This window comes from Sparassis crispa, assembly GCF_003851025.1.
Source record: "Sparassis crispa DNA, contig_000000F, whole genome shotgun sequence".
NCBI classification, from domain to species: Eukaryota; Fungi; Basidiomycota; class Agaricomycetes; order Polyporales; family Sparassidaceae; genus Sparassis; species Sparassis crispa.
In genome coordinates this window covers 2262398-2279488 of record NW_020939747.1, presented here as the reverse complement: position 1 = coordinate 2279488, position 17091 = coordinate 2262398, and the positions used below count along the sequence as shown (strand labels likewise).

Genomic DNA, 17091 nt, shown 5'->3' with positions numbered 1-17091 from the left:
ATGGACCCTATCAAACTTAAAGGAATTGCAGAATGGCCTGAACCAAGCACGGTAAAAGGTGTTCGCTCTTTCCTAGGGTTTGGAAACTTCTATCGGAAGTTTATTGCCAACTTCTCGGATATTGCCAAACCATTGACGAATCTTACGCGAACTGCCGCTGGATCTCCACCTTTTGAATGGACAACAGAATGTCAGACAGCTTTCGACACATTGAAGCAACGATTCAGTACCGCCCCAGTACTGTTACTGCCTGACAAGGCAAAACCCTTTATTGTTGAATCTGACGCTTCCAAGTTTGCTACGGGTGCAGTTTTACGCCAAGCCGATATCAATGGAGACCTCCATCCTTGTGCCTACATTTCACAGACGCTCAATCCAGCTGAACGGAACTACGAAATCTACGACCGCGAACTCCTCGGAATCATTCGAGCCCTCGCTGAATGGCGCCATTATCTTGAAGGCTCTCCCCATCCCGTCGAAGTTCGCAGTGATCACAAGAACCTCACGTACTTCCGTACAGCTCAGAAGTTAAACCGCCGACAAGCACGATGGAGTCTCAAATTATCACAATTTGATCTTCACCTCATCCATGTCCCTGGCACTCAGATGATCCAATCTGATGCGCTATCTCGTCGTAACGGACTCGATGACAGTGAAAGTGACAACGAAGATCGCGTTCTTTTACCTAATGCACTATTCGTGCGATCCATTTCCCCGACACTATTCGATGAAATCAGGAATCACGCAGCAAAAGACCTCATTGTTCACGAAGCCCTCGAAGCGATTGCGCACAAAGGGCCATTCCCCATGAAATCATCACTTTCCGACTGGGAAGTTCGCGATGGTGTCATCCTTTACAAGGGAAAGATCTACGTTCCACCATCCGAAACTCTTCGTCATGACCTCGTTCGACTATATCACGACTCCCCTGCCATGGGTCACCCTGGAAAGTTCAATACCCTTGAACTGTTACGTCGTGAATTCTGGTGGCCCGGCATGTATACATTTGTCTACAATTATGTTGAAGGCTGTGCCGCCTGTCAACAAATGAAACCGAATACTCATCCAACTCGTATTCCTTTGGAACCAATTCCCGCCGACCCACACGCATTACCATTTTCCTGTTGCACCACCGATTTTATTACCGACCTCCCCGTTTCCAACGGTTTTGATTCAATTATGGTCGTAGTAGACCATGACCTTACGAAGGGGGTGATTCTTACGCCCTGCCTCAAAACGATCACAGCCGAAGGAACGGCCAAGATTTTTCATGACAAAGTATACTCGCGATTTGGATTACCCGACCAAATCATCTCGGATAGAGGACCTCAATACGCATCCAAGGTCTTCCAAGAGTTAAATCGACTACTCCAGATCAGATCATCAATGAGCACAGCTTATCACCCTCAGACGGACGGAGAAACAGAGCGAGTCAACCAGGAGCTGGAAATCTATCTTCGACTCTATTGTGGAAACAACCCTGAAACATGGGCCGACCGCCTGCCAGACCTCGAGTTTTGTCATAACACAAGGGAACACTCGGCACGGAAGATGAGCCCATTCCGCATCATGATGGGATACGAACCACGTGGACTCCCTTCCGTATTCCCGACCACGAACATTCCATCGGTTGAATCCAGGCTTGACATGTTGCAGAAGATAAGACTAGAAGCACTAGCCATGCACGAGTTAGCCCGACAACAAATGGCGGACCGAGTCAGACAAGGATCGCCGAAGTTTACATTAGGACAGAAGGTCTGGCTAGACTCGAGGAACCTGAAGGTCAATTACGCCTCGTGCAAGATAGCACCAAAGCGTGAGGGGCCATTCGAAATTGTCGAAGTCATTGGACCAGCCAACTATCGTCTCAAACTCCCGAAGACCTGGCGAGTTCATTCCGTATTCCACGCCGCCCTCCTATCTCCTTATCGCGAAAATGACATACATGGTCCGAATTACGTGAACCCACCACCTGATGTCGTTGATAACGAAGAAGAGTACGAAGTCGAAGCCATCCTGAATCACAAGATGTACCGAGGTCATCTGAGGTACTTAGTCAAGTGGAAAGGATATTCTTCAGCAGAAAACTCGTGGGAACCTACCCACAATTTACAGAATGCCAAGCGAATCCTCGATGCATATAAAAGGACCAGGGGAATCCAGTAGAGGAGAAGAAACCCGGAATGACTACCACGACGGTTTTCCTCATCATCTTCCTAATCGTCCTCCACTGCACAACCCTCGCCTTTCTTTGGATCGTCCACCAAATCCTTATCAGACGACTTGTCGAACACACACTCTTCACACGAGACAGCCCGCACGCTAACGGCTGGGGTGATCAGAACGATGCCTGGAACTGATCAGGCAGCTCTTATCTCTGTGGGAATACTCTTTATCGTCCAATGGATTTTCATCTATTTGATTATTACCCGGATCCACGACATTCTATTTCATATCACAGATAACCGCGATCCCCTTAACGACCGAAAGGTATAAAAAGGAGGAGAAGACGACATATCATCAATGCCCACTTCCGCTATAGACGACCTCGTTCACAATATACTCGCTGAAGTCGCCTCCACAATTATGAGCATACCCGCATCGCCTACACTTGTCAATGGAGCACCCTCTCGAGCACAGACACCCTTTATCCGCGCCTCATCGCCCTCACCTTCTATCGAACTCAGTCACGCATCGGACGAACAAGAATTTGCCACGCGTCTGATCTCGGCCATCCGTGTTCCTGTCGACTTCACAGATATCCTTGTCGCCTTACGAAATCGCCCGCAAGATCGACAAGCGGTGGTTTCCATGCAACGAGCATTGGAAATGGTCGAGTGGATGCAGACGGCCAGACAAGAGCTCATCGCAGCAGAGGAAAGGACGAGTAGAGCCTGAACCAGAGTCGACCAAGTCTGGTCATTGATGCGCAGTACGGTCACTCGTACAGCACAGGAGATTTGGAGGGAGCATGGGGACGCAGACATCGGACACATCCTCGGATACACCACTAATGGAATACCCGCATCCACTCCCCGCTCGTCGCCAGAACCAATTCCCATTCGACTTCGCCCTCCTCGTTCGCACGTACCCAGTGGACGATCTCCGTTATCACGACCATCTTTCTCAACCGCATCCACTTCTTCACATCGCAGTCATCCCTACAGGGATGGACATATCCCCGAACAAGGATCACGAACCAACCGGCGGACATGCTACAGATGCGGAGGAGATCATTATGTCCGCAACTGCCCCCGACGATGATGAAAATCACGATATTTCTTGTGGGACAAGAAACGTTAGACGGGAGCTGATGTTACAACGCTCCCCACTTGTGGCGCGTCTTTTCTTTTTTCCCTTGTTCCCTTTACGTTACCAGACCACGTGATCCAACACGTGACTCATCGGAGTGCAACCTCCGATTCTTTACCCAGATGTCCAGAACCCCTAGTCTAGGGTTACACCGGATCCAACTCCGGACCTTCTTCTTATCGCACATGCAAGACGTGCATGTACGCCTCATCTTTACCTCGTTCTGATACACGACTCGTTATCCCCATTAGTACTGATTATCTCTCACGACCTTACTCAGCTTTCTCATACATATTACTTCCTCGCTGTTACCTTGCCCAGATATCGTTTCACCTTATCTAGCCAATGAACGATCTCGCATTACTGCGTAGTACTGCGGATACTTTTTGTATAAGTAAACGACCTTGTCGAGCTGGATCCCCATCTCGACCTGGTTACCATTAAACCAGCTTTTCACTTGCCTTTGACTGAAATCGACCGTTAGTAGCAGACAGCTACTACGAGTCATAAGAACGAACTCTGATCGACCTTCAGTGCAAGGACATCGCCAGAAGTGTCACTTGAACGGACTTGTGTCTTAGACTAAGACCTTGTCTCGTGACAACTCGACTTGACGCTCGTGTTTCGCTGCCGCGTAACAAGACATTTCCTTCAGACTCTACAGACACCAGACTTCTCTAACACTCAAGCCAAGCGAAGATTTATTAGACATGCAGGACAGTTCTTTATGAAAGGCGAATCTATGTTCAAGCGAAGACGTGATCACACTCCTTTATTGGTTATATTGGACAAGGATCATAGGATCTCTATACTAACACATGCACATGAAGAACTAGGTCATAGGGGAGTTTATGGAGTATTCTATCATCTTCGCGACTGTTTCTTCTGGCCCCATTTATTTCAAGATATAAAACACCATATCAGTACATGCCACCAATGCCAATTATGGAGTACAAAAAGGGTAGAGGAATCTCCCACTATACGCACACCAGCAACTATATTTTCCAAGATTTACCTTGATGTTATGTTTATGCCACCAGCTCAAGGATATCGCTATATTGTTGCTGCGAGAGATGATTTGACACATGCAGCAGAAGAACGGGCCTTAAAGAAAGCCAATTCCAAGGAGTTAGCGAGGTTCTTCTGGGAGGAAATCATATGCCGCTATGGACATATCACAGAGGTTGTAACGGATAATGGTTCAGAAGTGGCAGGAACCTTTGAGAAGCTTTTGCAAAGATATGGCATTCCACAAATCAGAATTTCTCCCTACAACAAGCATGCAAATGGACTAGTCGAGCAAGGTCATTTTGTAATATGCGAGGGAATACTCAAAGATGTGAAGAAGGATCTCAAGTCCTGGCCAAACAAAGTACACCATGCATTCTTTGCAGACAGAGTTACCACTAGGCGGTCAACAGGATTTAGCCCCTTTTATTTGCTGCATGGCGTAGACCTGGTGTTGCCATTCGATCTCACAGAGGTGACCTTTATGATAAGCGGATACACATCTGGACTTTCATCATCTGACCTTCTTGCGCTGCGCATCAGACAATTAGAAAAGTGGCCAGAGGATATTGCACGGGCAGCAGCTGCAATCAAGCGGTCTAGATTGCACTCGAAGCATCAGTTCGAAAAGTGGTTCAAACATAGACTCTGGCGGAAAGTATTGAAGCCAGGAGACTTAGTATTGATGCGTAACACAAGGCGAGATGCCGGTCTGACAGACAAGTATAGTCAAAGGTATTTTGGACCATATCAGATTCGATGAAAGCGACGTGGAGAATCATATGTGTTGCAGGAATTAGACGGAACAGTTCTTAGATGCGCAGTTGCAGCATTCCGATTACTCCCATATCTGCCACGTGTACCATCCAATCTGGATCTGGAAGATCTAGATTCAGATGGATCCAGCGATCCTGATCACCTAGATATATCCTCAGATTCAGATTCCTCTGATGACTGGTTGCCAACGTAAACATGGTCACGTGCTTGCACATCATTTTTGGTCTTTGCCGCATATTCCCTCAGTTGAAAAGCAACCTCTACACGTCTCATTCCTCACCTTGCCATTGTGCTTCTAACTGCCTGCTATCTTTGTCATTATGTCACGCTACTCTCAGCCTGCTCTCCTGTTCCCCCCTTATGAACCTCCTACCTATCTCACCACCATCCCTTCTGATCCGCACATCATTGCTGGAGACTTCGATTGCCCACGTCCCCAGATTGAGCTCCAGAATCTCTTTGTTGCACTCATCCCTGATGAAAAACCCTTTTATCTCGAGTATAGCAAGGCGACTCACTACCTACTTTCTCCGGAGCCTGCTCTCTCCAATGATGCGTACTTTGACTTGAACAACTGGGCAGTCGTACACCCGGTCATTGGACCGTTCTTTTTGGGAACAATCGACAAGATTTTGGGTGAAGGAAAGGTTCGGATTGGAGGGTGGATGATGTCGAAGACGGTCAGAAAGGAGGAGTATAGAATGATGGTCTTTGAGCCCGTCACAGTGACTATTGATGTTACCTACCTCAACATCCCCTTCCTTGAACACTTTGCCTGTCGTCGCTCACCACGCGTCGGTCACTACTTGATGGCAAAACTCCAAGTGTGAGTTCCTTTCTTACTCTCTAGTTTCTCCTCGATAGCCAGCAACGGGGACGTTGCATTCTAAAGTGTGGGGCAGGTGACAGACGTGTAACATGTTTCAATATAAAACTCGCACTAACGCAATACTCTAGATATCGAGCTTGGCAAGCGGAGCAATCCAAGGCCAAGGCCAACAATAAGGCGATGAAAGCCAAGGCCAAAGCTGCCAAGGCTGCGCGTACCAGAGCTCGTATTTATGGCGAAGCTTATGAGCTAGACTTCGCATGCACTGGAGACCAGGAAGAAGTTGATGCTGAAGGATTCAGAGGGAAGGGAATATCGCGGGTTTAGGATTGACGAGGAATTTTCTTTGTACTCGCTGTCACACTTGCTCAACCTCTCCACTCACACACGTCCAAGTATTATACTCAAATATCGATCACTGCTTGTTTGCACTATTACTCTGTCTGTTTTTAGTCACTGAAGTGCTTGGTCATCTTTGCTGACTAATGTCTGACACTTAGAAGGACAATAGCGAGGTAGGTTTCTATTGTCTTTATTATTTTTATTATCCCCCACTCTCTTTTGTTTTATCCAGAGTCATTTCTTATTGTTATGACTCAGACTTCTATTATCACATTTTCTATTGTTATTTCTATTGAAGGCGCTTTTCTATTATTTAGATTTTCCCACCTTCTTTAGTATATAAACCCTGAAAGTCCACTTGGACTTCCAGAGGAAAATTGTTGCTCTTACGTTACAGAGCATTCTTCTCACCTCAGTAGTCGGTATATACTCAAGTTCATACTTACCTGAATACAGTGTTATTCAGGCATAGCATTATAGGCATCAAGGAAGTCACAACTCGGTCATCTGTCAATCGGCCATCTGTCAACTCAGTCACTTATTACTCGGTCATTCTCTCTGTCTTATTATAAGACAGTCTTTCCCTCTTACTCACACACACACTCTCACACTTGATTACTACCAGGTAACCAAGCGATTACTACAACGAATACACTGAGGAATATTTCCCGACTTTGTTCAAGTCCAGTGACCTCAGGAGGATTTTGTTTTGGTTTGTGTTTTATCCAAGACACCATTCTCGTCTGTCAACCCCTAGGATTTTTTCCACGAAGCATGAATATGGCTGATACAGTTATCAACTGCTGAGTTGTACACCAAAACAAAAATTTTAATGTTGTCTGTGGCTACAGCTCATAACAAAAATTCCAAGTAGACAGAAGTTTTCTAACATGTATCAGCTATTCTCTTCTCCAGTTTCAAGGAGACTGACAAAGAATTGAAGGGACTATCCTCAAACCAAGGGTGTATAGCTGAGGGTTACACCCTGGAAAGGAACACAAGCTCCTGCAACATCACAGACAATTCAGATAAAATCCATGGGGGAGATTTTGTACATTTGAAGCTACTGAACAAGATAAGACTAAAATTTAGAGAAATGAAGAGGTGTAACATCCTCTGAACCCATGACAAAAGTGTATAATTTAGTGATCATGTATAACTCAGCTGTCAATAACTGTATCACCCACCCACCCATAGACATTAATGTAAATTTCAGTACAAAGACATGAGCTGAGCCTGTGAAACTACAGCTTTCTCTCTTTCTTTCCATTCACTGTACTGCCAGCCTTACTGGTTCCTGCCGTATCACCTGGTGTCTGCTTACACTTTGTCCTCACACAAGTATATACTGAATGTGGCCGTTGCCTTTATTATTGTGATCCAAATATAGACATTTTCACTCAATCTCGGCAACCAAGTATGTGCTTACTAAGTTCAGTGTCAATGTACGTGCATTGTCCAAGTCTTTAATATTGCTGTGCTTCTCCTTGGTGTGAGCAGAAATGTTGTAAGACCAAAAGATGTGTGTGAGATTGTACCACCTGGCACGGTACAGCTCAGTTGGCTCAAAGCAAGATCAAAGACAATGATATTGACTTTTTTGGGCACACAGTGGTGTCAATCAGGGAGAGTAACACATTTTTCAAAGAATACAGACATTTTTTCAGATGTGCCTGAATCTGCCATGACCACCCCTCCCCCTTAGGCATTGTGTCAGATCTGGCTGGCGTCACTACCTCTTGCAATAATAGCAGGTATTGTCTTCACGAGCCGTGTGTGTTACAACGCGTACATCATGCAATGTCAGGATGCCAATTGCAATAGTCAGTTTGAGTTAAGCTCAGACTCAACAGCACCAAAGACCGGGAGATGCATGAATCGAACCAGCCCTAGAAACTGTACACAATTGTTCACCTCTCGCCATACCAGCTCGGCAAAGGCACGTAATTGCCGTACCACCGGACAAGAATGAACAAAGCGGAACCTCAGTCCTGACGTCCTTGTGGCCGAGCGATGACAAAAGTAGGCCAGACGGTACGAGAATGCACATCATGGACGATCAACAACCGGCGAACATATCCGAGAATACCGCGGTCAATAATAATGCAGATGATCGCTGGGAGAGGAAGAATGAACATAGTAGGCAGGACGCTCCTGAGTGCTCGGTGCAGTGTGTGCAATCCGCAAGAAGGTCGTCACGGGCCTGATGGTTGCGGCGGAATCTCGCAGCAGACGAGGAAACAAAGAGGAAACAAGTCGATGCATGACCGGATAAAGCGACCCTTGAAGTTGGAGGTGTGGAGAGATCGACAGAAGGGGGATTGGTGGTCGAGCATATCAAATCACAGTGCGATTGATCCTAGAACGGGCGAGAGGTGGTGAGACTGATCCCAAAAGGCGTAGAGATACGGAGAGGGGTCAAGTTTTCGACAAGGAATATGCTGGAGATGGAAGAAGTGCTCGGGAGCCAAAATATCGTATTTGCATCCGCGAAGGTACAGATATGGGCGCCGGGAAGCTGCGGAGATCAGGCCTGAGATCTTTTTTGCGCTCAGCCACAGGCCCACAGTCACAATTCTGCAGGTATCTACCTGCGCCCGAGTCTAGCTCTTCATTATGAGTGCGGCTCGGAACTAGCTTGTAGTAATGCACTCGGCCCCTCCTTGTCTTCGTTTGGCCTTCATTTTTCAGGCTCTCGCTACGGCAAAGGCCACATAAAAATTACGATCATTCTGCACTCCCACCGTTTCCAGCACGCCCGCTTTTCTGCGATTTTTTGTCTCTTTCCACGCCATCGATTGTCATAGGGAGTTGATGTGTACCGGACAAAGTATTCTGCGTCCAGTCCACACGTGAGATACCTGCCAACTTCCAGATCCCTGTCTTCTTTCTTGCGGTATAAAGCATGGACGACAATCGCACCGAGGCCTCGTGCTCCGGGGCTCAGACTTCCAGTGTGTGCCTCGTACATCCTGTTCTTTCCCCACTTCATGGCATCATTCAGCTCAACAGACCGTCTTCCATCACTTCCAACCATTCAGCAGTGGAACCCGCAACAAGTCACCACACCGTGAGTTAGTTAACCTTGACCACCGTCCCACGAGATGGCTGCTCATCTCGAGGACAGTCCTCAGTATCTCGGTCGTAAGACCTTACCCATCAAGCGCGGCGACGCAGAGCCCCTCACTCGCGAGGACCTCCAATATGACCTTCTCTACTACATCTTCGCCGACCGCACTGTCGCCTTCGTTGACTACTTAGCGCCCGGGCAGCCTCTTGTTAATTTTTGTGACCTCTATGTGAACGCCCTTTACAACTCAAGCAAGTGCTCAAAAGTCCTTAAAGACAAGATGGTCGAAACGCCGGCCTTTGCTATCGAGTTCGCAAAAATTGCCCTGCTGACCAACGTGGGCAGAATCAACACCACCATGGCATGTACGTGACACATTTCGAATACTGAACTCTCAGATTCAATCCCAATGCTGGTTATAACCAGTCTTTCCGGAGATGAAGACCGCCTTGCGAAGCTACCATCCCGTGCCTTCTCTACAGAAGACGGACGGTAACTTACAGGATGCCCCTCGTATCAAAAATTGTCTGAAGGCCGCGTTGCTCCCGTTTGAGTTCAAGGTCCCCCCTCCTTCTTCTCCTGCAGAGATACTGGATAAGGCGGTGAGCGCTCACGGCCATTTTTCTTGCACTCTTTTGACGGCTTCTTCGAAGAGAGCTAGTCAAATCCCTCCTACCAGTGTGGTCAATCTGATCTTTGTCCTGTCGAACTCGAACCATGCACAGGTTAGTGTGCTGCAGGCACCATGGCGTATTACAACTCATGTTTGTTTTTTTACTAAGACCGTGGCGAACGCTCATTTCGATGCACCTATCGAGTTTCTCGACCTCTTTCTACCCGTCAACTTGTCATCTGCCTCCCGCGCCAATGCCTTCCTGTGGCTGATGTTCTACTACCTGCAAGGGCCCGGCAAGCCAAACCCGTTTGACGACGATTATTCCCGTGTGAATCCTGGCAAGGCCCCTCGCATGCAAAACCTCACCCGAGAGCAAATGGCACAAGAGAATGTCGACCCCGTGGAGGAGGTCGAGTGGGGAAAGCGGATGAGTGCACACAGGAGCAAATTCTTGAAGGAACTGGTGGACGAGATGGAGATGGAGAAGAGGCGTAAAGATAACCCCTTGCCCCCCCCTCCTCCCCCGACGGCATCAACGTCGACGTTTTCAGGTCAGTTCCATTTCGGCAGTATGATATCCGTTCTAGAACTCACCGAAGAATCAATTGTCCGCATTAGCTCACGACCTGGCCGCGATTCGACGGCCCCGAGCGCAACGTCACCCTCCATCTGACGGCAGCCGAGGATCGTCCCTCTCTCGAGATTATCCTGTGCATGCCCATACGTTGCATGCGCCCACTCCTCGGCCTCCTCGTATGCCAACGTCACGAAGTGAGTTTCTTGTTCGCTTCTGCCACGTGAACAAGCAGCCTCACTCTGGCCATCATTAGACGCTACTCCTGGTGACGGCCAACCTCAAGAGCGCACGATGCTAGAACGTGGGTTGTCCACTGTGATTTGATAAGATACTTCGGCTTATCCTCTCTGATTCATAGACGCTTGGCATGTCGTGACATCAACCGACCCCTTGGAAGATTCCGACGAGGAAGCAGACGACCATGTGCGACTTGACTACAGTACGTGTACTTCCCCTTATCGTCATGACCTTGCCAAAATAACGCACCAATCTTTTGACTAATGATCGGCGCTGCTCTTTGCAGATCGTAGACTACGCGTCTTGTCGCGCTTGAGAGGGAAGGAACCCACCCCTCCGCCCCCGGGATTCGATCCGGCTCCAGGCGGCAGCGCCGATGGTGGGCCATCGGACGCGGGCACGGGGCGATTGCAGCAGGTGCAGTCGTGGCGATGATCTTTATTACTTCCGTGAGCGTGTGGGCATGTGGTTTCCTTCGTGAGTGTTCTGCGCCACGCACTCCTTGTGTGGGCTGACGGAATTTGCTAGAATATCGCGGTCTTTCCTGGTCAGTGCGCATCTGTAGATTGTCTTCTCCGAGTTTTCCGCACTATTTATGTCTTGCTAAAAGGTTACGTATTGTTAATCGCCTGAAATATATATGCTCCGGTATATAATTCTCTTGTCGGCGCCGCCTACACGTTCTGCAGCCAGAACCATGCTGATCTCCAGAGTGCACTCATCCTGACGACACACGTCCAGGTAGGTAGGTAGGTATGTATATTTACCGGAGATGCGCCAACGCGGCAATGCGGTCTTACGAAAAGAAGAACCTCACACGCAGGGTGTAGGCGGATGGCACGAATATATATGTTTGTCTAGACGATCGACGATCGCTCTATAGCGCACAACGACTAGAGAATACAGGTCTGTGATATGGGGGCGCAGCCCTTCCATTCGGTGGTACTGGGCGATAGATATATATAGTGTCAAAAGAATGTGGGCAGGGAGTCCGACGCCAGGAAAGATCGGTGCAAGAGGCACAGCCTATTGGACAGACGAACGAAACAAGAGGCAGCCATGAAGCAGGGAGGATAGACCAACCGCTCTCCTGCTCCGCATGCCACACCGAACAGGAATTACAAGCGCCGTACACACCGCCAGGAAAGCAAGTTCCCAGCCGGAGGCCAAATGGAGTGTGCAGAGGTGATGAGATATAAAGAGAATCAACCCAATTCGAATTTTGATGTAGTGAGAATCCATGCCAATGTCCAGAGTGAAGCGCAAGCCAAAATAAACGGAGGAAATGCGACGTGTCTCCAAAAACAGGTGATTTCAGAATGCCCCCGGTAAGTCGAGGACAGGGTGGGAGAATCCCTTTCGCTCTCGCCGAGGGAGCTCCGGCGGAGCGCTGCGTCTCCTGACCTTCCGCTCCTCTTCGTCCTCGCCTGCCGCAGTCTCGCGAGTTGACTCGGGCAGCATCGTACGGCGCCGCAGCCGCGTCAACATGTTACGGGCAGTGTTCTGGCGGGAACTCTCCTCCCACGCCTGGAGATTGGACTCGGTGAACTGGCTGGGGGAGACGGAGGACGTGCGCGGGACCACAGTGGTGACGATCTGAAGCTTTGGTGCCGGTGCAAGGGTGGGGGATGTAGGGGGAAGATATAGGGCGGGTTCGCGAATTACTATTTTCGGAAGGTCTGGCAACGACCTGACCGGGAATTGCAGACGGCCCACACCAGGGGGAGGAGTCGGCCGAGACTTCGACAGGGAAATGTTTGCATCATCGCGCAACTGCGCTGCAGGGATGCGCCTAGCTGACTGTAAAAATGCAGGCAACCGCGCGGACTGCAAGCCTGCTGCGGGTGCGGCGAAATTGCCCTGCGAAGCCAGGCGCGCGGTGATCTGATCAAGCGATGGAAGCTGCTTCTTTGTACGCAGCAATGGCGCTGATCTGAGCGACGGCGTTGAGACGGGGTGTCCGTGAATACGGAAGTCAACCTGCTCGACCCAAGGCTTACGCTCCATGGTTTCTTCGAGCGCTAACATCTCGAAGACTTCGCCTGGGGACGTTAAACCTGGAGAGGGCAGGCTATAGTGGAAGATAGCCGGGGACTCCGGAGGAGTCTTGGGTGTCAGAGTAGCCGTCGGCGAGGGCGGGGCCTGCACCTTCGAGAGGAACAGAGCACGGCGTTCAGCTAGCGGATAAGTATGTTACTAATGTACCCTGAGTAAGTTACGGAAGGGCGAAACCATACCCTGCTTGCTCTTGTGCACCTTGATGGCAATCTCTTTGCGGAGATCGACATCCCTCTTGCTTCCGATAGCAATGTTGCGTTCTCTGGAAGCCCTCATCATCGCCTCAAAGCGATCCCTCTCCAAACCCTGGCCCTTGACAGGAGAATCTGCAGGGCGAAGGGGGGATAACTGTCGTGGCGAGAATAGAGGCGGTGGGGATAGTAAGGTAGCCCGGAAGCTGGAGTCATCCTCTTCGTGAGGAAAGCACTGGCCTTTGGGAGAGAACGGAGAAAACGGCTCTGAGCGACATTCCTCGGGGGAGGCAAGCGAGATGGATATTTCAGGGACAGGAGAAATGGAGAGAGGCATGGCTAAGACAATTACAGGAACTAGGGAGAAGTGAAATGAGGTGATTAGAGGAGACGGTGACCAGCACCGGAGCGATTGCGGAGAGGGAGTTCGCGCAAAAAAGCCCAAGAGAAGAGTAAAGTACTAAGGAAAGAAGGAGAAAAGGCAGGAGACCGACGGCAGATGAGATGGAGAGGCAGATCAAGAGTTATCCCACCGTGGACAGCGGCAGGTCACCACCATCACCGTGACGCGTGTCTCACCGCCACCCGTGCCCTGTGTTGCAACCACCACCTTTCTCCTAACCTCGTCTCGATTCCAACATACACTCGTCTTTCGTGCGACGTCCACTAGCTCTGCCATGTCGTTCTGTAGAAACATCTCCGCAACTCCTCCCGCTCCACACTGAAACCCAAACATACAAGGGCACCCGCAACAAGCGACGTAACAACACATCAATCAGCCAATATGTATCAGTATCCTTGACTTTGATTTCTTGTACGTGTCATCTTGCCTGAAAATACGTGTATATGGACCTTCTTGTCTGGATCATTCCCCTTGACAAGGGCCTGCTATAAATGTATGGCGCGAAGCCTTGGTACAACGTTATCCGTACCAAGACCAGACGCACCTTGTATTCGCACAAAATCAAGCTTACAACCATTCTACAACTGCGAGCATCATCACATGACGCTATCATTTTCTGCCTCTCGTCTTGCTCTCGTCTATGATCAAAGATTTTCCTCCTCGATGGCCTCTGCAAGCCTTTCCCGGAACAACTTCTCCGCATTGGCCCACACAGGTGCCGTGTTCCTGTTGGGGAACTCTAGCAGCGACGGCAACAGGTCTAAGCTGAATTGCTCTGACGCCTCCCGCGGTAGTAACGTCGGAAGGTGGTCGATCGATATCACCGAGAGGGGAGGATTACCGGGGCTGTCAATGAAGTGAGTAGCCATCCACAACACTGACATTTCAATTAACGACTCACCCAACCTCGGCGGGGACAGTAGGCTCGGCGAAGGTTGTGTTGATATTGTAAATAGGAATCGGGTTGTGGGGATTTGTCGTGTCACAGCTAACGTCGACCACAACAGACAGACGCCTGCTCTTCCCAGCGTTCCGAATTTGCTCGTGCGTGAGGAAGTGGGGGATGGGGGAGCTGAGATAGATGCAGTTGACGAAGATATCGACGTCCAATATCTCCTGGAAGGGACCGCCCTTGGCCGTCTCGGCCAGATCCCACTTGAGGATGTCGTCCCTGGAAGTCACTCAGTCATCAAAATATAGGCAATGGCCTATCGGGTACGCACCCTTCAAGCCCGATCTTCCTGAATAGGTCGACAGCGCCGCGCCCACACCTACCCAGAGCGCCGATTACAAGTGCCCTCAACCCCTTCCCACTTCCTCCGAGCTTCTCCTTCACGGCATTGACCATCGCGTCTTCGTTCTGGAACGGCTCCAGAAGACCCAACGTCTGACCGTTCTTCTGCGCTGCGTGCGCCAAGGCACCTGCAGCAGCTCCAGCGAATCCAGCATGGTATCCGAACGCTGCGACGCGACGACCGTTTGCATCTGCGAGGAACTCGAGATCGTACAACTTGCCCCCGCCTCGGTTGAAGCGCCCCAGCACGGTCGACCAACCCGCCTGGTACTTATAGCAGTGGGCGAACTGGATGTGGGTGTTGGGAAGCGGCGCGTCGGAGACGGTAAGCTCCTTGAGGCCGATGATGGGGATGTTGACCGGGGCGACTGGCCACGAGTTATTCGCGACGAGGGTACATCCCACACTAATTTATGTGTCAGAAATGCATAATGGAAAGAGAGTAAACGCACGCTTCATATTCTGTGTCGTCGAAAATCCTCTGCTCGTCGCGTTCAACTAAGATGTCGAAACCCGCATCGATGAGCTTCTTGGCGGTCGTTGGTGTCAGAGCAGCGCGCCGCTCAAATTCCTTGGTTTCGCAGCGTAGCCAGAGGGGTTGTCGTGCCATTTCTAATGTAGATGGGGAGCAAAGTAAGAAGACGAGTAGAAATCGGACGGAACAACGCCTTGAAAAACCTTTGAGATGACTCCAGATGTGCTAACGCTCGTCACCACGTGCACTGCGTATAGATCAATCTTATCAGTTGCTCTTCACCACACTCGATCATGCCTGGCCGCGTCCGAAAACGCTCTCCCCTCAAGGTTCCGGGTACGAGATGCGCTAGAAAACTGGCCAATTAGACTGACAGTGCACAGATAGGCCTTACATTGCTCTCGGTCTTGAGGGATCCGCGAATAAACTCGGTGCAGGAATCATTCGACATGGTCCAGACGGCTCCACCACTGTCCTCTCGAATGTCAGACATACCTACATAACGCCCCCGGGCGAGGGATTTCTACCACGAGACACTGCTATACATCATCGGGAATGGGCTCTTGCAGTGATCAACGATGCTCTCAACAAGGCAGAGATATCGTTTCATGATATCGACTGCATCTGCTACACGAAAGGTTGAGCGGTCCTCATATTCGATGATCTGTGCTCATGTTTTATGTCAAGGACCGGGTATGGGCGCACCATTAGTATCTGTCGCTCTAGTTGCCCGGACGCTGTCCCTCTTATACGACAAGCCACTCGTGGGTGTGAACCACTGCGTGGGTCGTAAGTACAGCTTTGACGGAGCTGGAAGGACGCTCAAATACTCCATACAGACATCGAGATGGGCCGTCAAATTACGGGGGCGCGCAACCCCATCGTGCTGTATGTATCAGGTGGCAACACGCAGGTCATCGCATACTCTCAGCAGTGCTACCGGATATTTGGCGAGACGCTCGATATCGCCGTCGGAAACTGCCTCGACCGCTTCGCGAGAGTTATTGATCTGAGCAACGATCCAAGCCCAGGATACAATATCGAGCAGGAGGCGAAGAAGTGCGCTACCCTCTTCTGTACAAGAGAAGTTCATGCTGATCGAGTCTCAACCAGAGGGAAGCGGCTCCTCTCCCTTCCGTACACGACCAAGGGCATGGATATCAGCTTGTCTGGGATTTTGACGTCCGTTGAAAGCTACACGCGGGACAAGCGGTACAGGCAGAACGGCCCCCTCAGCGAGGGAGAAGTCGACATCATCACACCGCAGGATTTGTGCTTCTCGCTGCAGGAGGTAGTGTACGCGATGCTCGTAGAGATCACGGAACGTGCGATGGCGCATATTGGGAGCAAGGAGGTACTGATCGTAGGGGGCGTTGGTTGTGAGTTTCCTCCAGTTCACCGCCTTGCAAAGTTAGCCATTGAGTTGATCTTCGTGCAGGTAACGAACATCTACAAGGAATGATGGGAACAATGGCTAAGGAACGCGGAGGACAGGTTTTCGCGACTGATGAACGGTTAGTCGTCCGCGAAAAAATCTTCTGTTAATTTTGCTGACCTTCATGGAAGGTTTTGTATCGATAATGGCATCATGATTGCTCAGGCGGGCCTGTTGAGTTATCGCATGGGCTTCCAGACCCCACTGACGAAGAGTACTTGTACACAACGGTGAGCATTTCGTCGGAGTCGTTGAAATATGCCTGACGACGAAAATTTTGCAGATTCAGAACGGATGAAGTACATGTCGCGTGGAGAGCATAGATTGAAGTGCCTAGTAATGTTACTATGTACTTTGAGCTCCTGTACTTTCCGGTATGTTTTTTTCTTTTGCAAATCTGATTTGTTGACTTCCGGATGGTCTGGTCGGGTAACAGATAAAATCGGGCAGCGGATCTGGCGCTTCTA

The 17091-nt window shown here is 49.8% G+C and overlaps 7 protein-coding genes across 7 annotated transcripts; 5 read left to right on the top strand and 2 right to left on the bottom strand.

The window, feature by feature from the left end:
• Positions 1-2166, top strand: SCP_0108130 (hypothetical protein; the record flags this gene model as incomplete). The annotated part of the gene is made up of 1 exon (XM_027753043.1): positions 1-2166. One exon carries the CDS (start codon positions 1-3, stop codon positions 2164-2166), a length of 2166 nt encoding a protein of 721 aa, XP_027608844.1.
• Positions 2167-2523: 357 nt separating this feature from the next.
• SCP_0108120 (hypothetical protein) lies at positions 2524-2898 on the top strand (the record flags this gene model as incomplete). Its single annotated transcript, XM_027753042.1, has 1 exon — positions 2524-2898. One exon carries the CDS (start codon positions 2524-2526, stop codon positions 2896-2898), a length of 375 nt encoding a protein of 124 aa, XP_027608843.1.
• A 2519-nt stretch (positions 2899-5417) lies between these two features.
• SCP_0108110 (hypothetical protein) lies at positions 5418-6253 on the top strand (the record flags this gene model as incomplete). Its single annotated transcript, XM_027753041.1, has 2 exons — positions 5418-5923; positions 6055-6253. 2 exons carry the CDS (start codon positions 5418-5420, stop codon positions 6251-6253), a joined length of 705 nt encoding a protein of 234 aa, XP_027608842.1.
• A 2920-nt stretch (positions 6254-9173) lies between these two features.
• SCP_0108100 (Ino eighty subunit 1) lies at positions 9174-11203 on the top strand (the record flags this gene model as incomplete). Its single annotated transcript, XM_027753040.1, has 10 exons — positions 9174-9222; positions 9273-9342; positions 9396-9703; positions 9765-9940; positions 9992-10063; positions 10121-10505; positions 10573-10725; positions 10785-10832; positions 10890-10970; positions 11055-11203. 10 exons carry the CDS (start codon positions 9174-9176, stop codon positions 11201-11203), a joined length of 1491 nt encoding a protein of 496 aa, XP_027608841.1.
• An 879-nt stretch (positions 11204-12082) lies between these two features.
• Positions 12083-13354, bottom strand: SCP_0108090 (predicted protein; the record flags this gene model as incomplete). The annotated part of the gene is made up of 2 exons (XM_027753039.1): positions 12083-12945; positions 13006-13354. 2 exons carry the CDS (start codon positions 13352-13354, stop codon positions 12083-12085), a joined length of 1212 nt encoding a protein of 403 aa, XP_027608840.1.
• Positions 13355-14064: 710 nt separating this feature from the next.
• On the bottom strand, positions 14065-15324 carry SCP_0108080 (Saccharopine dehydrogenase [NAD(+), L-lysine-forming]; the record flags this gene model as incomplete). Its single annotated transcript, XM_027753038.1, has 4 exons — positions 14065-14266; positions 14322-14591; positions 14644-15120; positions 15167-15324. 4 exons carry the CDS (start codon positions 15322-15324, stop codon positions 14065-14067), a joined length of 1107 nt encoding a protein of 368 aa, XP_027608839.1.
• Positions 15325-15482: 158 nt separating this feature from the next.
• On the top strand, positions 15483-16947 carry SCP_0108070 (tRNA N6-adenosine threonylcarbamoyltransferase; the record flags this gene model as incomplete). Its single annotated transcript, XM_027753037.1, has 8 exons — positions 15483-15525; positions 15573-15827; positions 15877-15978; positions 16029-16248; positions 16303-16568; positions 16628-16703; positions 16756-16854; positions 16908-16947. The coding sequence occupies 8 exons, from the start codon at positions 15483-15485 to the stop codon at positions 16945-16947; spliced, it is 1101 nt and encodes a 366-aa protein (XP_027608838.1).
• Positions 16948-17091: the final 144 nt, after the last annotated feature.